Here is a 24,736-nt window from a genome sequence, read left to right as displayed (position 1 = left end):
AAGATTATTAGTTGACATTTCTTTCCTTCACTATAAAAATAGCTACTCCTCCCATCCACATCCACATCTATGGTTTCTGGAAGCTTGCTGGTGGGGTATTTTTTTTTTTTTTTCACTTTGTTTTGCATTCTTTCCTCATATAAAACTAATCTTCAGCTTTCCAGGAGTCAAAGCCCAGACATTGCGAACTGTTATGCTGAAGTGTGAAAGCTGAAAGATCATTATTTAGATGGTGACTTTTACAATCAAAAAAAAAAGGCTTTTGCTTTCCTGGCTGCGTACGCCGCTTTAGCCGTGGCTGTACCTAACAGAGGTGGTGCAGAGGCAGATCTTGACACGTCACGATGGCGTGCTGCAAAACAGTTGCAGCTCGCAATACAGTTGTAGGCTGTGCTGCGCTGGCTGTGAGGGCTGGCAGTTGCAAAACCGAGAGCTGTTTTCCAAAGCAAGCATTGACGAAGTCTACAGCAGTGGAAGAGGAGGCACAGAAGTGGATTGTGATGTGCTGAATCAGATGAACATGTGTCATCCTGCTGGACAGGAGTAGGATTGCTCATGCTGTGCTTTGTGTCACTTGACGGTGACTGTGTGCATGCATGTGTTGTGGTGATTAACATTTGACCAAATAATTTAGTGTGCTCAAGGTGCGCTTGGTAGACTTAAACTTGCTATTCTTACTACTTTAGTAGTAGTAGGAGAGAACTGCAATATAATAAAACCCCTGAAAACTGCCTTTGAGAAGAGACTGTTTTGTGTGTAATCTGTAATTGTTGTTGGTAGTGCTGGAACTGAAGCAAAATCATTTTGAAGTTGTTGGGTAGGTTTTGCCCACGAAATTGGATCTACTGTTGGCATTAAGTTTTATGTCAGCATCAGATGCGTGTAAATGCCAGTCTCGCTGTGGCCTTGATTTATGCTCAGAGTATTTCCACGGGAATACAAAGGATTTTTAGAGTTGTTATGCGGGTATCAGAAAAACAGTTGGACCTTTGACACTAGCATTTTAAATTTTGTTAGCGTTTGAACCAATGCTTCCAAAATAGTAACTGACACCTCTCTTTTACTGAAGTAATTTTTTTTTTTTTTTCTATTTCGTGAGGCATTTCAGCATAAAACTGTGGTGGTCTTACTTAAGCAAGAGTCAACTACTACATGCATTTGAATGGACTGTGTTTTGATTTTTGACTTCTGACCAATATTCCTCCTGTGCATATTCCTGTTTTTCTTGCTGAGACATAAACCCTTGGAACAGCACTGCGAACATATGGCCTTGGCTATCCTGGTGTTTTTTATTTCATGTAGATGAGTGAGAATGCAGGATGATATTGGTGGCATTGTTGTTCCTTCCTCATTGTGTAGGTAGGCTAACTTCTGTAGCTACCTACACGATAGCCATTTGCTAATAGCATTTTATATTTTTTTTTTTTTTTAGAATAATGCTAGTGTTACTTCATCAATATATGAAATAACCGCGATCGATGTTACACTTGTTGAACAAGTTCTCACCATAGCTTTGAGACTGACCTAATAGTTATCCCTTAGTAAAAAATCACACGCTGAAATATTTTGCAGAAATGTGAATTTATGATTACAAGCTTAGTATGAACATCTGTTAACGAGTCTCAGTAAGAGTAATGCTTCAACTGAGAGTTAAACTGCACTTCAGTTAATGTTGTCATTTTAATGACTGTGGTGGACAGATGGTGTCTACTTTCAATAATTTCACCCTGAAGTCTAATTTAAATCAATACTCGGGTTTTTAGTGATTCTGTCAAGGGTGTGAACATTTCAAATAGAGTTTTACTTATGCTAACTAGAGTTGTACTTTAGAAGAATAACGCTGCAGTAGTTGCAGTAATATGTCTCTAGCTCTGTATGAATAACGTACTACTTCTTTTGGTACCCCTGAACAGTGAATTAAAACAACCCTAAAAGATGTCCCTGTAGATGTGACTTGAATGTTTGTTTACTTTTATGAATTTGGCTTTTAATTGTTACTGAAGTCTGCCAGTCAAGGAAGGGGGTTTTTGGTTTTGTTTCCCCCGGGAGCACTTCTCTGGAGAAAGGAGAAAAAGAGGAATTACAATTGAAGGCCTTACTACTCAGCAGCCCAAACCCAGCTGGCTTACTGAAAAGCACCTTCATGTCATACACACACTCCCTAAAAGTCTGAGGGTCAGACGTAGCTGGCTTTTTTTTTGCCCTTTTTTTTTTTTTTTTTTTTTTTTTAACAACTCTCACCACTGCCGCAGTGTGAAACCATTTTCATTTCGATTCAATTGCCAGCTGCATTTCAGTTCCAGAATCCGCGGCGTTGTTTTTGTATGAAGCAAGGAGGATTCTGATTGCTTTTCAGTCTGTGCTTACAGCGAAGCCGTTTGGGAGAGAGTGAGGTGGGAGGGAGAAAAGGTGTTCTGTGCAGCAGCGGAGCAAATCTGATATGAGAATAAATAGAGTCAAATTAGAAAGCAGTTGTTTTCTTTTTGGTTTGTTGTTAGCTTTTTTGGTTTTTGTTTTTGTTTTTTTTTCTTTGCCTGTGGAGTTATAAGAGACCCAGGAGATGACACAGGGACAGCTGTTGGAAGCTTCATTTTGAAACTAGAAAATTCAATGATGCAAAGACTTTGTGACTGTGTAGAGGAGGAACAGTCCAATGTAGAGTCTCTTTCAGCAGCCTAGCGCTTCAAAGCAAGAAGGCATAATCCTGCTAATGTAGTTTCTAGTGTGATATGTGTTTTTCCTAATAAATAAATAAAGGTATCATGTGCAATGACCACACATTCTAGACATTATCTACGTTGGTCAATTGCTTGACAAGGAAGATTATTTTAGAAAATTTCTCCTCTCCCAGTGATCCTGATATACCAAAAAAAAAAAATTCAGTCAAAAATTGTCATTTGATTGACTTTGGCTTTCACTTTGTTCAGCTTACTGAAAATAGTTTTTTGGAGATTATGTTGCCTTGGAGATTCCTAATAATTATTTGAACAAGATTTGGGTTATCTTACGGAAACACGAGGTAGATTCTGACATGTTTTCTCATTCATTCATAGTAGTTTAAAAGAACATGGTAACACTCCATCGGATATGTAATTCAGCAGAATGACTTGGTCACATTAGTAAAATTCAACGCTCAGTTAGTCAAACTGGTCAGATTCTGCTGACACAGATGCATGTGTTTGGTGCCCCGTTGAAATTCTTTCTCTCCTCCCTAATGCCGATTTTCCTCGGGAGCTGTAGAAAGGGCCTCCAGCCGCTGCCTAGGTGAGAAGTTGTTCCTAGCCCAGGTCTCCATGTAGCCACCGCTTGACTTCGGCAGCCTCTCTTCAGCCAAACTCTCCCTGCAGCTCTCTGCTTTTTCTTTGAGAGTTTTGACACGGTAGTGCCGGAAAGCCGAGCGTACTGCCATTGACCTGTTCTTGTATCAAGTGACAGTTCTGCTCTGTGATAATGTGGCTGCTCAGAAGAGAGGTACCTGCTCACTCAGGACTATTTTTGGCTGTGTTAGTGTTAGACAGAGTTATCTCGTTATCAGATGTTATGTCTCAGTGTAAAACTAATACAGGTTAAAGTCAGTGAATTTTATCTATGGTTGTATCTTAATATGAAATGGCCAGTATTTAAATTAAAGCATAATATACCCTAAGTATCAAGAGTTGTGTGATACTATTTATTTATTGGATAGTAATTTCCTAGACTTTAATTCTCTGTTGGAGCGGATGTTCGACTTGCTATTCTTTTTCCATGCTAGGCCTAGTCCAAAACCAAATCATGACTACGAAAGGCTGAAGATTCAGTGCATGAAGGCCATGTCAGACCTACAGTCTCTGCAGAATCAACACACCAAGACACTAAAAAGGTGTGAAGAAGCAGCAAAAGAGGCAGACTTTTATCAGTAAGTATTAGTAAACCTATATAAGGTAAGAGTTTACCAGTCTGTGCTAGATCATAAAGTATTGGAACATGGTAATAAAATATTTATTTATTTATTTTGTTTTTCCACTTTAATCACAAGTTTAACGTTTGCATGCATCAGAGAAAACATTTCTGGCCTATTTGAAATGGTAAAGTTTGGATTGCTTGTTTTATTTTGAAGAATTTGAGCTAGAAATCCCTGATGTCTTGACGGCACACTGACAAGGAAAGTCAAGTTACTGACTTGCAATTACAATGCAGTAGTCTTACTGTCAGGCTGGAGAGCAGAATATAATTTGAGACAATGTCATTTCTTACTGTTTTTAAAATAGGTTGTGATAGCTCTCACACTGGCTTGTGTAAGCTTTAACACAGGCTTAGACCAATTGTAAGCGCTTATGAAAATGCAATAAAATAGGGAGAAACTGAAGAATATTTTTAGCATGTATTTTTGTTCAGAAAACAGTCATAGATGCAAGTAGGAATATGTTTTCTTCACTTGGAAGGAGGACAGCTCAGAAATAGGAATGCAGATAAACTCTTGGCTTGAAGTTTATTTCACTTAAATCTGCACTATAAAATATGACTAGTATTTAATGACAGCATTTTCTTTTCGTTGGGAGCTGCTAGTTCTTACATAGCACTCTCACCCACAACTCGTCAAGCCTGTAACGACAGGCATTGTTTCCTTGCATTCTTCTTCAAAAACCTGAAAACGGTGTTAAAGATTGTCAGCAGGTATAGGGGTAACAAGTTGTGTGGTTTCTTCAGGAAGAGCTTTATTCCTAATTTCATTTGAGGATTTTCAAGTATTTTAATTTGCTAGTGAATTCTTGCAAAGCATTAGCGTTCTGTAAATTGTAGATGGATTTTTTTTCCAAGCTGAATTACTTATGTCTATCCAATGCTGACGTGAAACGCTTGTATTCTGTATCCTAAAAAAATTAGTGTTTTGCTTACCTTATTTAGGAGTTCTGTAGTCCCTGAAACCATACTGCATTACACTTGTTTATTTCAGTATTTTCACAATAGTAGAAAAGGATTTACCCTCTCATATGAGAAGAAAAACTCTGAGTTTTAAAAGATAGAGTGATTGATTGAAATACTCAAGTATACCAAGAATACAGACATGTTCCTCAGAGATCAACAATTTACGCTTCTGCAAAAGTATGCATATATACAAGTACAAGCTTTCGCGTTTATACTTGCTATGGGCTAAGATTATCTGGTCAGAAGAAAGTACAACATGTTTTAATTGATTCAGCGGTAATTCTTTCTACTATGATAACTTGATTTACTTGGATTTGAATAATTCAGTATCCTACTTAAAACTTTAGGGAGGCTGAAACTTGCTTGTGGAGTTTTGGTGTCCAAAACATGACAACAACATTGAAATCCATGTACGTAATTCCTGCTCAGATCCTATCAGTAATTCTCAGGGTAAAGAAAGGAATCAATTAGTATACACTATTCAAATGTTATTTTCTTCTGCAGTAATACTTAGAACCCCATGCTTTAAAAAAAAAAAAAAAAAAAAAAAGACAAAAGTTACATTCCAAAGAATTTATAATTTCCAACAAAATGTGAATAGCAGGTAACAGATTAATAACCCACAGGTAAAGATTATGTGTATTTAATTGTGTGAATATAATTTGTCAAAGGCTTTTTTTTTTTTTGTCAGGTGGTCCTAATTTTAAGGAGACTTTTTTTAAAATGCTTTAGGTCATTCTGTGCAGGAAATATTTCACTTCATAAAGAAGGAATACAAAGTATCTTAAAATGTAAATTGATTCTATTCATTGCTGTGTGTTATATGTGTTTTTTTAATAAAGACAAACTTTAAACACTTTATCAGCAGGTGTGAGAGTTCAGTTTGAATCATTCTGTTTCAACAACAAAAATGCTTGTCAGTATCCAAATCTCACTCTTTATTTGATCTGTGGTAGTAAAATATATTCAATTAATTTTTTGCTCTTTTTCAGCAGTGGTCTGGTCTAATTTTGGACTGCTACCTTGAATTATAATCTGAATGATAGCTGCATCATTTGGCTCTCAGTTGTTTAACTTTTAAGTGAGAGTGTGGTTTTTTTCAATAATTATGGCTCGCATAATGAAGTGTGGAGTAACTTTACCTGCTTGAATGTAGTAGAAACATACATAATGTGTTTTTGTTGGCTTTTTGTTTTTGTTTTGGTTGGTTGGTTTTCTTGTTTTTAAACAGTAGCATACAAGGAGATTTTTTTGTAGTTTTCACCTGTATTTTGGTTAGCTGCTGCTCAGCTGAGGGGCCCAAAAGGGAGGTGGTTAGTGGGATAACACCTATTGTCTCCGGGATCGTATTGTACTCGCATTATACCATTTCTGTTTTGTCTATCTGCTTGCTTTTAAAATGGCTATGAAATGGCATTGATGGGTGGCATAAATACATCATCTCTTCTGATACTGTTTAAGAGTACTGCGTACTTTCATGTATTTTCATATTTATGTCCCTGTTTTTTTCCATTTTTTTTTTTTCCTGATGCTTGGAATACTCAAATATGCAGAATTGAGTTAGTTTGACCTGCTTTCTTGGTAAGAAACTCATGCTTGAAATTAATTAGTCCAGGACTTTGTCCTGACAAGTTGGCCTCTAAGAGCATTTTTTGTCTGCCATGACAGCACATTGCACAGTCGGCTGCTGAGTGACCAGTCACAGCTGAAGGAGGACATGGATACCTTGAAGAGGAAGAACACGCAGTTGGTGCGAGAACATAATCATCTCCAGCAGTCGTGTGAGGAAATGAAGAGACTTCACGATGAGGATCAGAAAGAGATAACGGACCTGCGCAGCCAGCAGCAGCAGGTAAGCTACAGCTTGTAGGGTAAGTGCTAGAAGAGCTCATTAATTGCTCCTTTGATAAATAAGTCAATAAAACTGAATGTGCAGCATGGCTGCCTTTTATGCCTTGCTCCTTCTAAAACATCCATCTTATATTTTACAGCACTAGGGGAGAAAATAAGGTCTTGGATACTAATCGATTTTCCGTGTTTAGCTGGGAAAAGGAATGAGGGATATGGAATTTTAGATGGTATGAAGAAAATGTGATGCAGAGATGAAAAAAAAAGTACATGAGGAAGATTGTGTATGCGTGATTTCTACGTGGGTGGAGATGCATCAAAATCCTAGCTTGAAGTTGCGAAGTGATTAAAAAGATGACTATTTTCCTAGAGTGTTTTATGGGACAGGGCTAGCTTTAAATTTGCATGCTACGTTTGTTTTTTGGAAAGTATTACAATAAAAAAAAATGAGTGACAGGTAGGTTGGGATCTTGTATTGTTTTGTTCTAATTATTCCAGTGACACCATAATGGTTTGAGGGATTGATTGAGCTGAGTTTGGTTATTTAGGTTTGCAGATGCTATTCAGTTAGAACAAAGCTATAGGTTGTTTAATGCTTTTGAACTTAAAAAAAGACACGCTTTTCAGGAAGAGGTGGACATTTCAGAGCTGTATGTAACAGGCTGTCTCTAGAGCAATGTTCTTCACACATTCTGAAGAAAGAAAAGGAAGAGTAATAGTAAGGAGCAACTGGTCATAGCAGGTCCACAGTTCAGCTATGGAAAAGTCTGATCATTTAGTTAGAAGAGTTACAGTAGCACGTGGAATGGTTAAACAGAATATCTCGGTTAACTGTGTGTAGGCTGATTCACAGGGCAAACGTGCAAGTCAAACATTAGGCTTCAGAAGCAAAACCTCTGCAAACAAAAATAATTATTTGCTAGGGTAGGAGGGGCAAAGGTCAAAGCAAGCTGGATGTGCTGAATGGCGCTTTAGGAGGTGCTTGAGGGCTAGTGCCAAGAGGAGAGAAGGTTTGTATTTCCTTTTGTTCCCGTCCTCTAACTTTCTCTTGCAAGTTCTGCTGTGGAATGGCTTAGTGGCTTGGTTCAGAAAGTGGCTGCTCTTCTGTGGAGCAGAAATGGTTTGCTGTGTAAACCTGGGAAAATCGCTTCATTGCTCCGTGCCTCAGTTTCCCAGGCTGTAAAGCAGGGATGTAAAACCTCCAAGGGAAGGCTATTGTATTTTGAGGTTCTGTCCTGAAGTTTGAAATTATCTGGCAGCTCAGGAGGAGGCTGAAGTGTCATTTAAATAAATACTTATTTAAAGAAATTCAGTCTCATGTCAACATCGCGATTAAACCTTGAAAGAAAACTGTGTATGTGACTCTCAGTGAGAAAGTTGCGTAACTCTCTTTCTCAGCGTGTCAGAGTGAATCATGGTGCCTTGAAGGGGCACCCAGAGTCTTATCTTGTCTGTGTCATTTCTCATCCGAGTTAGACTAACACTACTTATGTTGGTCCTTCTGACATGTTGTTTCGTCGTCAGGCCGTAGCAAAACAGATCTCGGTGGCCTCAGAGAGCGAAACCTTTTGATCAGTGACTCTTCATGTGGGATAGTCACGGATTTGCTGTGTAGCAGCTGACCAGCTTAAGTTTCTGCTGCTTGCATATGGAGTTTCTTGTTGCCATGGCTGTCTTCCTCGGTCCAGCTGAGAGTATTTACTTTTTCTCAGACTGGGATTTGAAGGGGAGACCTTCCTTATTACACTGCTTCCTGTTTATGGCGTTTCTGCCTTCCTCTGTTAGCAAGTTTATGCTGAATTCCATCCAATTTCAAGTGTATTCCTCCTTCTTTTCTTCAGTTGTTTAGTGTGTTTTCAGCAAAAAGGTATTCCATATATGTTTTAGACAGTGAGAAGTCAGTTTTTTCTGTTTGGATTCTCAAACCTGTTCTCAGAATGCTTTGGGAAGTAATCTTCAGGAGAATGGCTCTCTTGAGCAGGTTTAGATCAACATGTGTTTACACTTTACGTATGCCTACAGTTTACCACGCTTAGCATGTCTGAAATGAAGCATGCTAGCTAATCGTGGGTCCAACTCTGTACGCGTTATGCTACTGAGTCCGCCGAGGATAGGGATGTATGTGGGAATAGCCGTGCCAATGAGACTCTCGCAGCAGCCCTGTTCCACAGCAGCCTTGTTCCAGGGCCTGGTCTGTGAACAGTAACTCGCTGCTTTTACATACCTCGGTTAATTAAAGGAGACCAGTGTCAGGCTGAAGAATGTCTTGCCCGTGTAGAGAAGTGGTTTCCTGACAATGACGGTTGTTATCCACTACTGGTGGGCAGTGAGTATCGTGCAAAGAGCGGGCAGTTTCTTCTGATCTTTCCTTCGGTCTGCAGGCATCCAGGTTCTTCCATGTTCACAAACTGACCCTTACTCTCAATATAAGGCACAAAAGAAGGTGAGGAGCCAATTTGTGCATATAGGGTAGTTGCTGTGTGTTTAGTTTCAATTTTTTATAGAGGTCATGTTTTCTGTCTCGTCTTCCTTCTAATTTTTTTAGTGCTTTTAATTTTCAGATCGTTAGGGGCGTACCTTTGTAGGCTAAGGTTAAGACTATATAAATTCGTGGCACCTCTCTATATAGAGCATTTCTGTTTCTTCCCATCACTCCATCAAGGCCAAGTTTCAGTTTAAAAAACAAAACCAGAAAAAATTAGCATAACCTTAAAAAAAAAAAAAGGGGGGGGGGTAGGTAAGGCCTCTTCAGGCACATTTTTTTTCCGTTTGAGAAGGAAGAAGGACTAGATTTGCTGAAGCTCATTAGGGGATTTCTGTTGTTGTTGCTGGTCATTTATCATCAACATTGCTATTTACAACAAGATTCTTATGTCAATGGAAATTAATTTGAAACTAAGATCCAGGTCAGACTTTATTCATGTTTAAATGGATTTTTCTCTTCCTGTTCATATTTTATGGATAGCTTCTGAAACACAAACCTCTGTGGGTAGCTCTCAGATGAAATATTCCATGAATATTAAAATATATGCCTATGTGTATAACACATTTTAGGGTAGATTTTATTCTCTTGAGGTTTTAAATTATTTAATTTGTTCATGGAGGATATAAGCAACCTGTCATTAATGCCACCTCGTGGTCGTTTCCTAAATTACAGCTATTGTCAGTCATCAAGTAACAGCAATGCTTAGAAGAGGCTCAGTGTTTTCTTAGTCGTTAAAAAGAATGATTATTGAAGTTGATTAATATATTTTTGTTCTAATATTGTTTCTTATCTACATTGTAAATAAAATTTATTGGACTGATTACAAACTGAGTTTGTTAATACAGTTTCTGGCGTTTTTTTAGGTTATGAAGCAAAATGGGTCATCAGAGATATTAAACAAACTTTATGATACAGCAATGGACAAGCTAGAGGGTGTGAAGAAGGATTACGATGCCCTAAGGAAACGGTACAATGAGAAGATCGCAAGTCACAATACGGATCTGAGCCGCCTAGAACAGGCTGAGGAGGAGAACAGGCGTCTTCAGAAGCAGGTTGACATGTTAATGAAGCAAAGGGACACAGCAATACATTTTCAGCAGCAATATTCAACCTCTCTTAGAAGGTACAATCAGGTTTTGGTACCTTCAGATACGCTGTGAAAGCAGTTACAATTCTAATGTAGCATCTTATTTTGTCTGTGGTAGAATCACAAATACTTTTCTAACTTTTTTTTTCTAAAATTTTTCTCTAATGTATGTTATCTTGGTGTGATGAGTAAGCCTGTATTTCTATATAAGAATTTCTGGAAGGTCCTAGAAGGTGCGAGGGGGATGTTTATTTGGAGGAATGGTGCTTTTTCTTGAGAAAAGTGTTTCCCAGTTAAAGTTTTAGAATTGTATGGGGAATTTTAACTATTGTTTACCTCACATGAGAAAGCAATAGCCTGCCTTTCAAGCTATGTTTATTCTGTTGTAGAGGCAGGTGTCAAATACAACCAAGGTTTTCTTAAACCTCAGAATTAGTGTTCCAGACAAATTCCTCAGTGGGTGGTGAGTCTGTCAACGTATATATCTGTATTTAAACATAAAACCCAAGTTAATAGGAGGATATAGCTTCTAAAAGGTGTTTAGCAAATGAAGATGTTCTCAAGCATAAGTTAACTTTTCATGACATCAGAGTTGCAGACAGAGCTTCAGGCTGGCAACAGAGTTCACTGGATGCAGATGTCTGGGAGTCTCGCTTCTCTGGGAAGGTGCTGCTGCTATGAGCAGTGCAAGTGCCAAAACAGAAGGGCACAGACACTATATCACACCACACTTAACCTCTCTCTGCTCCTCCTTGGTACTAAGCCTACGCAGATACCCATATGGGGTAGGAAGAATGCTAATATACAAAAGGACTCCAAAGAGCAACCGTGGGCGTCTTGAGAATGTTTTCACTGATGTAAGTTAGGGATAATACACAACTCCCCTTGACTAATGCCAAAAAATGTTGTTTTCCACTTTCATAGACTTCTAGTATTTCAAAAAGGTGAGATTGAGCATAGATAATAATGTACACATGAACAGTATATACATAGTTGTGATACATCTAATTAAGTTACAGGAGAACATGAGTAATGAGAGAGTAAGTTATATAACTTAGGCTGCCATGGATTCCTGAAAGTGAGGGAAACCCTAATATATACTACAAGAAACACCGCAACCATGCTGACACATGCAGAAGTTCAACATTTTTGTATTATGGCCTTGGGGTTTAGGTCTCCTTCGTGAGAGGAAGGTGTGGTTTGATACTGAGAAAAGGTTTAATTTAAGAATTTCATGAAAGATATTCATGTTCCCATGAACAGGTGATCCAGCTAAGTTAATATAACTGAACTTAAGGAAGTTTTGCCTGTTATTTGGTTGCCTTTAGGTCTGAACTTATTTTTTACTTGTTTCTAGTTATAGAAACCTTTATTTGTCTTATGTTTATACCTTTTCTTCATAACCAATACCATATTTCTCTGGACGACAGACCAAAATTTTTAAAATGCATTTCAGGTGAGTGTAGTTTTCAGAACATGAGACTTAACAAACTTGTATTTTGCAGATGAATGGGTCATAAATTGCAGCACTGTTTGGTTTTTTTTTTTTTTTTTTTAATTTACTAATACCAAGTGTAAACACAGTCAAAATGGGTTTTAAAGAGAGCAGAAAGAGTAGGACTCCAGGGGTGGCCCAGGTCTCATTTGGCCTTAAAAAATATCTGATAAGTGTTCAGCCTATTTTGTTTTATCTAAAATGTTGTCACAATAATACACAGTATATGAATGCTACTAAGATGATTTAGTTGATGAATAGTTTGCAGATTACAAATTAGCTATACCAGCTGTCTCATTCCTATGGACTAAACCTCACCCTACATGTGTTTGGCATTTTGAATGTGGGCTATGGCACTTGGACAGATCTGCCCATAGTGTGCAATTGTGTTGAAGACACAGCAGGTAGTCCTGGTGAGGGTTCTTTTCTTTATTGGTTGCTCCTTATAAACCCATGTGTACTGCTGCTGACCCATCTAACCCTGCTACTTGCAATCCATTCACACCAGTTGTTAGCAATGGGCTTTCTTGACAGGAGGCATCTGTGAAAATGTGATCCGGCTGCCTGTATTTCCTCCTTAGGAGGCAATGCAAGGTCAAGCAGGACCAAGGTGTTTCAGCTGGAACTTTGCTTGCAGGTTTGTATCACTATTTAATATGAGTGTCCCTCTATGGCGAAGACTTTCTGATCAATTCCCCGTTTGACTTTTTTTTTTTTTTTGGCAAACATTGCCTTGCATCTTTTCTCCTCCTCTCTCAGTGCTGTCCTTGATTTGACACCCTAATAGTTTTGAAATGTACTGTGGGTTCGCACATGGCAGTGAGGTGGTTTGCCGTAGTAGTCTCTGTCTTAGCTTTTTCATATATCCTTCTACTTCTCCTGTAGTATATTCTTCTGGCCTTTGTGTTCACAGTTCTGGAAAGGCAAAAGAAATCCAGACTGTAATATGTTAGGTCTTCTGTACTGCCAGCCCAATGGTCTCTTAAACTGAAGAATTTCCCAAAAGGAGCAGGGTGATGGTTTTGAAATTACTGGCAGATGCTTCGGCAGCGCTATGGCAATGCTTTGAATACACTGAGGCTTTCAAGGAAATATTTGAAACTGGGTTTACAGCTCTCTCTTGGGGAAGGTCAGGCAATATGCTGGATTAGACAAGAAATTGCACTTTTAAACAGCATGACGCGTGTGTGTGCGGGAGAGAAAACAAAGTCTGCTGGAGGTTTGTGGGCACCTGACATTTGGATAACCCTAAAAGTCTCGGGGTTAGGTACACAGGTCCCATGTTCCCATCAATGGCATTGCTGTGGGAGTCTTGGAAAAAACATGCAAGGAAATCTTAGTGTCCGGTTGTGGTAAAACACTGCTCACAGAAAAAGTTCCTTTTTAAACCTAATTGTGAACTTCTCTGTGGAATTACAGTCCCACTTTTAAGAACGTTTTGTCAATATAAACACAAAAGTTACTACTTTTAAATTAAACTTTTTGCATCCTTTTTTTGATTGTGCCATACTTCAGTAGGTTGTAATGGTAAAGTGCATATGTTTTCATCTGCGTTAAAATTTAAAAAACTACTTTTGACAGATATTTTACATTTCAGGTTTACTGGATGAGCTACTGATGAAAACAAGCAGTAATGTTTGAATTACCTGTTTTTAGTTCCATTGTCTGCGTTTTTACTGTAAATCCACTTTTTTCCTCCTCTAAATTGTCCGTTACCAACTTTGAGGCATTTGCGGGCATCTGGAAGTTGTTCTGTTTTTTCCAATTTCTGCATTTATTTCCCTCCTTCCCACATGTCTGGGAGTGTGTGTTGGAAGAAGGAATGAACTTCTAAGATTAATAGAGCTGAATGCAATAAATAAGGTTAAACGTGTGCTATTAAATAATGACAATATTTTGCATTCCTTTTAGAATAATTTGATGGAAATTTAATTTTAATAAATAAACTAATTTTAAATTATTTCTAACAATTCTTACGTTTCAGTTCCTTAAAGATGTTCTGTAGTATCCTAAAGCAATAATTAGTCTAACTTGTATTTCGCAGCACTGAGTACGTTGCCTAAGATGTCCGCTGCGGTTGTGTTTTACCAATGTGTGCATTTGGTTATCCAGCCAAATCTTTAATATACAAAAAAGGAAAATGAGGAACAAGTATCTTATTGGCATTTCTGCTTGTTTTTAGATTTGAATCAGTACAGCAGGAACTAAGCACCGCCACAGCACAAAACAAAGAGTTGCAGAGAGAAATGGAACGATTACAGTCGGAGGTGACAAGGTTCAAAACAATGCAGCTGAAAGCAGCAAAGGATGCAGAAAAATACAAGGAAGAAAGGGATTCAGTTTTCAATGAATACCGCCTCATAATGAGTGAAAGAGATCAAGTAATTAAAGAGGTAGATAAGCTTCAAACAGAGCTGGAGCTTGCAGAGTCCAAACTGAAGAACACTTCTTCTGAGAAGCGAGTGGCTAGTGAAGAGATGGAAGCTTTAAGACAGGTACTGACCTATTGTTTCGATGGAGAAGGGAAACGAGTATACATTGTTGATGCTAGAATCAGAAATGTATGACTGATTAATGGAAAATAGGAGTGCACCACAAAGAGGAAATTCCATGCTGGTGTTTTCTTATAGCACTCCTTTTTACTGTCAGTCAATTAAAATTGCATGTTTGAATAGAGTACCTGTCAGTTGAAATTTGCTATTCACTTGGCTTAATTCTGTTCATTCTGCTGATTATAAAACCTTCCTTTACTGCATTAGTCTTCTATGCCTTTTCAAGTAATGCTCTCTCTAACAATATAGCTCTAAATATTCATTATTTTTAACTTCTAACCTCTACAGGAACCACTGGATACTACCTACTATGACTTGAACCGGTACATGATAAAGTAGTCTCAAATATTTACGCAAAGCCTGTGCTGACATGCATGTTCTTACTCATTTGCCCTCCTTCTGCCTTTAAGTTAAAGAAGACATTTTGAAGATTTTTCAGTAGAACTCAGGCATGCCTTAATGTGTGTGAAACCAGAAATATGTATTTTTCAGCAATACCTTCTTGAAATGCTTATATCACAACCATGTTATAATGATGCTGTTAAGATTTCCAAAATACAATTTACTGTTCAGTTTCATTGCAACTGACATGCATTGACTTGACCATTTGGTTTACAAACACTTAATTTAGCATGAAATAGATACAAGCAAATGTATTCCATTGCCTATAAATCTCATTTTACTTTTTTCACAGCATTACATCTGAACAAAATGCCTTTATAAAAAATTAAAGCATGGAGCTTTTTTTAAATCACACCGTTGTTGAGGAACATAATGTGGATTGTGACATACGGCATCAGAGCTTTAAGAAAATAACTAACTTCTGGTTTTAAGAATAGTTTTCAACCCCACATATTTGCCAGCTAAGTAATTTAGCTTCTGCAGTGAGCTAATTAGCTCACCGTAATTTAGCTTCTACATATTTCATACCTGTTCTACTTTCGTCAAAGCCATTAAGCCAATAGAAATGTCTGTTGTTGATTGCAGTGGAATCAGGGTAGCTAGTAAGGAATACTGATGGCAGTAGCCACAATTAGTCATTCTGCTCCAGTTTGTCTGTCATTGTGGCAGCATGAGTAATTTGTCAAAGCCCTTTAAGGGGCAGGAACTTAAAATTTTAAATACATGGATGTTCCCTCCTAACTAGATGACTTGAAGGGGTGTTTGAATAAGGCGAGGAAAGAGCCTGGGACTGATGAGTGAGGTGCTGGCAGGGCACAGACGTGTCTTTCTTCACCCCCAAAAGGGGCCCATCAGAAAGCAAAAATAACTTATTCCGTGATGTACTAAAAGGTGTAAAATAGCAGTATTGCGAGTTTTCTTTTTGTTCCCATTTTCCTCTCCTGTAGCTATGACTCTTCTGCTTGTGAGCAGGTGTGTTCCTGTGTCACATAGTACTGGCTCTCGCTGCAGCTGCGTTCAGTCCATAAGGGATTTTCTAGTTCTTGCAAGGCAAGTGTTTGAAAGCTTGAAAACATCTATTGATCAAGCAACACATTCACTTGAAATAGTATCCTGAAAAATGCCCCTGCCTAAGTGGGATGATCCTGTCCATGAATAGTTGGTCTGGTTCTTGCCAAAATGTAACTTAATGTTCTTCCCTCTCCTTGTGATGTATGGCAGCTTTACATGCCCTCTTACATAGCGCCCATGGAAACAGCACTGACTACATTCAGGTCGTTTTAAGTGTAGTTTCTTCCACGTTTTTGCTAGTGTACCTTTTGTGTCCCAAAGAAATGTAAAAGCAACTGAAATGGAGAAAAGGTTGATTGAGGTTGAAGAGGTGTTGTATCATGAGACGTGATGAGGTCAGTCAGTCAATTTCCTAGTTAGATACTTAAGCTCTTTTGGTCACACGTGCTCAAACATAATGGGTTAATTTACATCCACAATGTAATAATTGTATGGCATTTATAGATGGTAGAAGAAATCTCAGGATTTTGCACTATGAGCAGTTTTGGATTAAGTTCTCATGAGTTTGGCTGCTCAAAGCTAGGGATTAGATATTATAGATTTCCCCCTCTACTTGCCCAGTGGTGTTTTTGTTTGGCATAATCTTTTGCTCCAGCAAATATTTAGAATGTTGTGTTTCATCTCAGTGGTAGTCAGCTTTCCCCTCTGTTTAATAGACCTGTTGTATTTTATCCTGTATGAGGTTACTGCACTATATCAGATGCAGGAACTTCCTTCAAACATAAGAATTCTTCACAAATTTGGAATTGCTCTTCAAACCAAACCACTTTAATGTTTCCAAACAGAAGCTATTCTAATCAGCGCCAGATGGCACATTGCCCTCTGCTGTTATGTTTAATTTTGTGCAACTGTCACAGGAAAAAGACAGAGGTGAAATTTTACTACTGACCACTGGAGGCAATGGCTGCTCTTATTCAGATAGTTTATATCAAGCATGCTGGAATAAAATGCGGCAATATGTATTTTTTCCAATCACCTTAAAGTACTGTAAATTCTTGTTGAATTAAGTGCTTTCTGGGAACTTGATACTTGATGACTTTTATTTCTGCTGCATGCTGGAAAAGAATACTTTTGTGTAAGTTTTATACTTACACATTTTCAATGCACATTTTATAAAGACTATAGTGAAGCTGTGCAAAATGTTGCTTCCAGTACTAAAACTTGTCTGTACCACCAGATGGGTCAGGGATTTTTCTCTTCAGAGGTCAAGCTCTGCCCTTTGGTAGTATTTCAACTACCATAGATCCGTCTTACCCAGTTTGAGGTACTGAGCAGTGGAAGCTCTTACTGATGTTGGAAGAAACTTGAGTGCTCTGGTAATTGCGATTCACTGATATGTTTTAAGTTCACAGAGTGAGTCGTTAATTCTAGTGCTTGTCTGTTACTCTACATGGAAAAAAAATATCTGTTTTAATACTGTCGTAGAACTGTTTTTAACAGCCTGACTAGCCTTAATTGGATGCCGTATCTCAAAAACAGTCGTGTTAGTACAACAAACTGTGATTGTCATCCATGCTTTGAATAATCAATCTTAATCCTTGCGAACTGTAGAGGAAAATAGAATGGAAGTCAGTTTATGACATGGTGTCTTTCTATCCTGAAGTATTTGGACCTTTTCATCCTTTTGCTTTTCAGATGTCAGCTGCCTCTGGTAATCTTTTTGAGATGAAAAAATACTAGTTTCCAGCCAGGAGCGCCTATACGTAGAAGGACTTCTTTGTAGCCGCTGGCGGAATGCTTCTAGAGAGCTGGACCATCTAAAAATTCAGTGGCGTGAAATTCAACTGCTTCAATGCCTCATTCTTCCAATAGGAAGTCTAGTTTAAACTATTTTAAAAGGACAGATTGTATTTTAGAGCTACATTTTACTCATCTTTTTTTATGATGATGCAGTTGAATTCCACATTTAATAAGACGTAGCATGATTCTGCATTATGGCACACTGTAGTTTTATCTTGGAACATTCTGTAGTTTGCACATTGGTATCTTGCTGGCATGTGACTTCAACGTCCCTTTAAAACTTCTGAGGAAGCTATAAGATACTTATGTAACTGGGTTGTCTAAATCGTTTCATTCCTATAAGATAGAGGCAGTTCAGTTGCTTAAAAATATTTGCTATGTAGTCTTACCCTTTGCCGTATTTAAAGCCTTTTTTTAAAACACCAAGTCTGACTGGTTCCTCAAAACTGTGAGTGCTCCCAGATTCTTGCTTACTTTTGACATAGCACTGTGCTAATGTGATGGTGTGATATCTTTAATTACCACATTTAATATTCTTTGCTAGTACTTTCTTCTATGTAATGTGAGCACAGTCTGTTCGGCTCCCATTTTTCAGAATGTTAGAGGTAAACTCTCTACGCTTTTAAGGTGTCCGTGTGTATCCAGTTGGAAAGGTGAACTGTTTCCTTCTGTACTTAACCTACTGCCAACAATGGATCTTGTTTTAGGAGCTAAACTCAGCTCTAGTGGAAAGAGATAGAGCAATTTGTGAGAGGAATGAGTTGCTGGAAAAATACTGTCATGAAGTGAAGGACAAAGCTGAGGCCCAGAAGGAACTTGACCAAGCTTGCAAGGATATAGAGACAGTGAAGGAAGAAAGAGATGTTGCCAGAAAAGAAAGAACGGAAGCTATCATCCAGAGAGACCACCTACTAAGGGAATATTATCAAGCCCGTCAGGTATTGCACGTCTTCACAGATGACTTTTTCTTTCTTAACTCCAAAGGGTCAGTAATTTTCAAGAGATTAGTTGAAGGTCTGGGCACATTGGGTGTCTTCCCCCTTCTCCTCGAGTCACTCTAAAATACCTGTATATAAACACATGTATGTTCTTCAAGACATAGTGATGGAACTTGTTTGAAAGAAATACAGTCATGCTTCATATTAAGTTTCCCTTGTAAAAATAGATGGCAAATAAAATATTGTGATTCAGCAGGTGCCTAGGCAGTTCATTACCTGCTGGTAGGCCTGTTGGCATCTATAATGTGTGTTGTTCGTGTCTGTGACCTCAGGATGTTAGCTGTTTCTTATACCTCGTGAAGGAACTTAACTGAAGCGTGATTGTAAATTTTCTAATCTGTACATGTTCTTAGCATAAATATGCTATTCTGACAATTTATGTCTTGGTGGGGGTAGTAACATCCTTGCAATTCTGCACACTTGCTGATGCTTTTGTCTGGTGTGTGGTACTAAACATCAATCCACATACAACTGTAAATTCTTACATATAATGTAGTATGAAAATGCACAGTATCACAACTGTTATGCTCATGAAATAAATAATGAATACAAAATTATTTAACATTAAACTAGATCTTTGGGGTTGTTTTCATTAAACTTGTATTCTGTTTTTACTGAATACCAATCCTTTACCAGTACAAATAAAGTTTTTAGTCTTCCCTGTCACACTGATTTGCCAATCCCAAATGAGTGTGTGGAGAAGCAATTAAACTATGTTTTCGGTTGTACTGGAAATAAATCTTTCATTGTGTTGGTTCTTCATGGCAAAAGCAGTGGGATTTCAGAAAGTTGTGCTTTTCTCAAGGAAGCTGACTAAGCTTGGGTGAACTTTCTTGTGACTTAGCAGTGGACCTGCTCAGATCTCACCTTTGGCAGATTCCAAATCAGAATTGACATTTCAAATATAAATGTTTGTTTGTTGATCTGAGTGGGTTTTTTGATTGTCTTTTTCGTGCCAGTGGAAGAGAATAAAGTGATCCTTGGAAATGAAAGAGACAATCAAATGGCCGGACATGAGTCTTCATAGCCCCTTCTTGATCTTATGTGTTGCTTTTTTTTTTTTAATGTTGGGGTGAGAAAGTAAACCTGGGGTTTAAGGTTCAGCGCTCTCTTAATCTTTAATATAACTAATTTTGAGGAAAAAAGGAGCTTTGAAGTGCATTAATCGTGACTTAGTCTCTCTTTGATATACATGCGTTCAGGTCTTAAAAACATTCTTCTACAGTTTAATCTTTAATCAAATGACAGGTCTAGTCAGATTCATTAGATTTATTTATGTTCTTGAAATTATCCACGCAGTTGTTTGCAAGCCCGTGGCCTTCGGTGTTTGTGGTGGGCTGTACCCTTGTAGTGGGCTTGTGTTTATTGTGCTGCAAGCACGCAAGTATTCTCTGTGTTTCTGTCCTACTGTTGTCACCATTTCTATTGTTCAAAATAGAGAATGTTAGAGGAACGAGTTAATTTAAAAAGAAAGTAATTCTTGTCTGAAACAAGAAACATTCAAACAAAACGTTTTAGGAATTCTGTTGCTCTGCTTTGGAGTTAAGGATCCTGTGTGAATCACAAGTCTGTGTTGTGAAAATGTACATCTAGTTGTCCCAGGGTAAATAACAGACATTAATGCAGGAAATCTGTGTTGTAACTGCTTATAATAGTGTATCTGATTCCTAAATAGCCTTGAAGTGTGTTTCTGCCTGCTGAGCAGAACAAACTAGAAGTATGGAATGCCGTCTCTGAAATACAAAATGTTCACTGGTGTTATTTTGAAGTGAGGATTCTTATTCAGGTAGATTGTGTTTGCACAAATTTGTGTGCCACTGAATGAAATATATTGCAATAGTTTTTATCTTTTTTTTTCCCCAAAAGTTGCCATTAAGATAAAAGAACATTTTATGAAAACATGAGAATTGAATATTGCAGGTAACACACATATAGTAAAAGCTGTTTGTGCATACTTACCTAAACATTGTGCCTAAAATACTTACCTATATTTCTTAATTCCCAGATACAAGATTCTGCTACCCTAGACATAGAAAGAGCAAACAAAGAAATTGAAATGCTTCGGAAACAATATGAGGCAATGTCACAAGAACTAAAGGAAGCTGTCCAGGAAGCAGAAGTAGCCAAGTGTAGGAGAGATTGGGCCTTTCAAGAGCGGGATAAGATTGTTGCAGAAAGGGAAAGTATACGGTAAACAAATGCTAGATGGTACATGAGTGATCTTTGTAACACCTTGTGTGCAGTTGATGCTAGGACTTGCTGGGTTTTGCTAGCACTTTCTTCAACTTGTTGGAACTTCTGCATTAGCTGTCACAGAGTGATAATTTTTTTTTTTTTTTTTACTTTTTTTAAAGTTGAGGGCACCTTAAAGATACTTTGCTTTGTTTATGCTTTCATACCTATAATGTGTCTCTGGTAAATATCATACAGCCTAACAGCACTACTACATACGGACAACAAAGTACGCGTTCTTTTAGGCGTGATATACCCAATCCTGCTATAGCTATAGTCCTGCAAATAATTTTTTACCTGTGGGGGCATGTCACGAAAAGTAACCGAACATATTTGCTACTAAATTTACGTAAGAGAAAATACTTCAATCAGGATTTTTTTTTCTGCTAGTTTATAGAAGATAAGTAGATATAAAGTTTTGAAAGGGATGAAGAAAGTTTCTGTTATCTTGACAAGCTTTTCCTTAAGACCTAGCATATGTCATTCTTTTCTTCCTTGTACTTTTTTTTTTTTGGAGAGAGATCTTTTGCATTAACTATACAATGTGGTAAAACTAGTATGTTACTTAGGGTTTTAGGTAACTAAATGGAAACTTCTTTGTTTTTGAAGGACTTTGTGTGACAACTTAAGGAGGGAGAGAGACCGGGCTGTGAGTGACTTGGCTGAAGCTCTTCGCAATCTGGATGACATGAGAAAACAGAAGAACGATGCTGTGCGTGAACTGAAGGAACTGAAGTATGTTAGAGAAATGATCAAACCGCACGGAAGTTTGTGATTAAAAACTTTGGTTTGTTAGCTGTGTTAGCAAGTGAATCATATGCTGTTATAGCTGTGGGGCAGCAGGTATTCATCATATTGTATGTGGAAACACTGCCTATGTTTTTAGTTATTGTGGAAGTTGTCATGATGGACCGTATCTTACTATCTTAACCTTTTTAATCTTATTAATGAGACACATATTCTAGGCTTTGTACTGTAGAGATACACTTAAGCAATATCGGATTCTTTCACTGAAGTCACTGCAATTTAGTTCCTCCCAAATGTATTCTCACTGTTCAGGAATGGAAGGAAGATGTGCATCGTACGTCATCTCAACGAGTTGTGGAAGAGGTTTTGCTGTTGGTATTTATCATGCCTCACATGTCGTGAGCGTACTGATGCAGCTCATCTGAGAGTATATTAAATGCATTTGGGGACATGTTAGAAACCTAGTTGTGCACTTCAATCGTGTAAAAATAATGCAAAAAATGTAAGACTATGTTAGGAAAATATATAGAAAAGGAAAGTCAATTCAATAGCAGCCCAGGAATATTGGAAAGATGGAAGCATGGGGCACATTTGTGGTACAGCTTCGATTTTTGATTTTTGGAAACAAAACATATGTCATGATGATAACATTATGTATCAGTTTATTTAAAAGGGTTTTCTGTGTCTAGAAATACATTTTTTTTTTCTTTGCCTAGGGAGAAGATGGAGAATCAGTTGGAAAAGGAGGCCAGATTCCGTCAATTGATGGCCCATAGTTCCCACGACTCAGCCATAGACACAGATTCTCTGGAATGGGAAACAGAAGTGGTAGAATTTGAAAAAGACAGAGTAAGTAAAAAACATGAACTGCATTGTCTTATATACTGGACAATTTTGAAGTCAATTATAACATCTTGATACTAGGTATGATTAAAGATAACTCTAATCTGTATATTTTTTTAGTTCTTTATTGTTGTTGTGCTAAGAACCACGCACACATATGCAGCGGTAAGGTCTAGATGAAAGTAGTTTACAAAACCAAGCTGTTATACACAAGCTTTGTATTTTTCTTCATATGAAATATAAATAAAAATAGTTCCTGCGTCTGATCATGCAGGGTACCCAGCTCCATGTACTATAAAAAAATGTTTTAAGTAAAACATTTAGTGTTCTTAAAGTCAGTGATTCATTGCAGTAATGGCAGTGCTGAGGCAGCCAAAACTTAAGATGCGATGTAAACACTTACATTAGAGAGCCTAGTCCTCTGCTCTTACAGGAAACAGCACGTATAATCTATGCGTAAAACAGTTAAGCTTTTACATGAAGCTATTTCTCCTACTTTTGCTTAGATTTGATGATTAGAAATTTTAAAATATTAAAAATATTTATTCATGACGAACATATATTTTAGGGCAACATTGCCCTTCACCCTAAAAATCTGGGATGAAAGGACATGCTTATCTCCCTTGCTTGTCTGTAGAGGGAGTTCAATCCCTTTTCCAGCTTGGCATATTAAATGAAGTTCTTAGGTTTAGTTTTCTAGATAACCTCTACATCCTTTCATTATCCTGGTTGTACTTTTCTTCTTTAACTTTACTTTTCTTCATTGTAGTCTAGAATTTTTATTTCACTGCTTTGTATGCAAGTCTTGAGTGCTGTACTATTTGAAGGTTTTGGCTGGCACATCACGTTGTTTGCTAATAGTGATTTTTTTGACCACATAGAATACACAGGTGGTCTTCCAGATTGAGTTTCATTTATAGCAGCTTCTGCGTATACCAGAATTTCTTTGTCATTCTTGAATGACAAAGTTTGTGATTTAATGTTGTCAAATTAAATCCCTTTTATTTTACTGCAATATTTGGGGGTCATCTTTTTTTATGCTCTTCCAATCTGTCTGTGTTCTGACAGTGCATTCCAACAGAACTGCGAAGACATTCCTTTTTTGGTACTAAACCCAATATTTAGTATTACTATATGTTGAAATATATAGAATGAAAACACTAGATGAACTGAGTACCAATGCTGATCTATCGGGACCACCGTCTGTAAATTCTATCTGGAATAACAATTCCCATTTCACAGTGTTTTTTCATCTCTTTTTACCGGCTCCTTTATCATCAGATTTTGTGCATTGCAGTCTTCTCCATTTTAACTTGGATTACACTTGCTGCTATCAAAATATAGTAATAATATTGTGCCAGCCTTGATTAGATATATGAGAAAATCTTTGCTGACCTACCAGTATTTGAATTCCAGAATGGAGATTATAGATTTGAATAAATTTAAATCCTTTTATTTTTGCTTCAGCTTCACCTATCTGCTTAAGCTCGTGTTCTACATAAACACTCAGCTCAAAACTGAGAGCAGCAATATTCACTTTTCAGCTCTGAGGCTGCGCATGTCTACTCAATCTATATTTTATGGCAGCCCCATGCTCTTCCGTGTGAACTTTTTACTTACATAGAACATTTGGAAGAATCATAAGGATTTTAGTATATTTTTGGCAGGTTTAGCTCAATTTAATTTCTGGTAAATATTAATATTTTTGCATGTTTTATCTTCATCTTACCTGAAGACTTTCTGCTCTTCTGATTTTAAGGGGATTAGTTATCGAACCATGTCTAGAACCATGCCTTACACATCTGATTTAAGCTCTATTTATTTTTTTGCATGTTAGATTTTAAATTTCAAGTATCATCTCCCTTAAGAATGCTGAGATGGTTGGTCCACTTGATTTCAAGTAGAGTTCTCTAATTTTTTTATAAGTGTTCCATTTGACACTGAAAATAGCAATAATAAATCAGTTTGTGAGCAGTTGGTCCCAGTTTATATTCTTTAATTATTATTTTTGCAGTGACCTTGCTACTTACCAAAGCAAGCACTAAATTAAAATTTCCCTGTTTGGTTCGATGACTGGTTTGTTAAAGATGTTTATCACTTTTCACATGGAGGATGATCTGTTTTGGGGCCGGGGTTGGTAGAATATCGCCTCTAATCTGTATTTAGAAGTGGTCCCCCATAATGTTAGAGCTTTAATTCGTGTTTACTTCTGGTCTTTAGCCATATCAAAGCAGACGTCTCTCTGAGTTCATCACTAAGACACAGTACAGTTGTTTTTTCCCCAAGTAATGCCCATTCTTGGGGAACGTGTCCTTGTTCTCTCATTGCACA

At 37.6% G+C, this 24,736-nt stretch overlaps 1 protein-coding gene across 1 annotated transcript in view; it reads left to right on the top strand.

Moving 5' to 3' along the window:
- DLG5 (discs large MAGUK scaffold protein 5) overlaps positions 1 to 24,736 on the top strand; it is a gene marked incomplete at its 5' end in the record, with an annotated part of 112,583 nt that overhangs the window by 56,228 nt on the left and 31,619 nt on the right. Inside the window, 8 exons of the mRNA XM_082486627.1 lie at positions 3,752 to 3,895; positions 6,574 to 6,757; positions 10,102 to 10,361; positions 14,003 to 14,315; positions 18,293 to 18,523; positions 20,589 to 20,773; positions 21,425 to 21,550; positions 22,279 to 22,411. Coding sequence (XP_082342753.1) covers positions 3,752 to 3,895; positions 6,574 to 6,757; positions 10,102 to 10,361; positions 14,003 to 14,315; positions 18,293 to 18,523; positions 20,589 to 20,773; positions 21,425 to 21,550; positions 22,279 to 22,411 — 1,576 coding nt within the window. The remainder of the gene's footprint in view (positions 1 to 3,751; positions 3,896 to 6,573; positions 6,758 to 10,101; positions 10,362 to 14,002; positions 14,316 to 18,292; positions 18,524 to 20,588; positions 20,774 to 21,424; positions 21,551 to 22,278; positions 22,412 to 24,736) is intronic.

This window comes from Vanellus vanellus (genome assembly GCF_965231255.1).
Source record: "Vanellus vanellus genome assembly, chromosome: 7".
Lineage (NCBI taxonomy): Eukaryota > Metazoa > Chordata > Aves > Charadriiformes > Charadriidae > Vanellus > Vanellus vanellus.
Note: the sequence above shows the minus strand (reverse complement) of the source record. Positions and strands in the feature narration are given on the sequence as shown.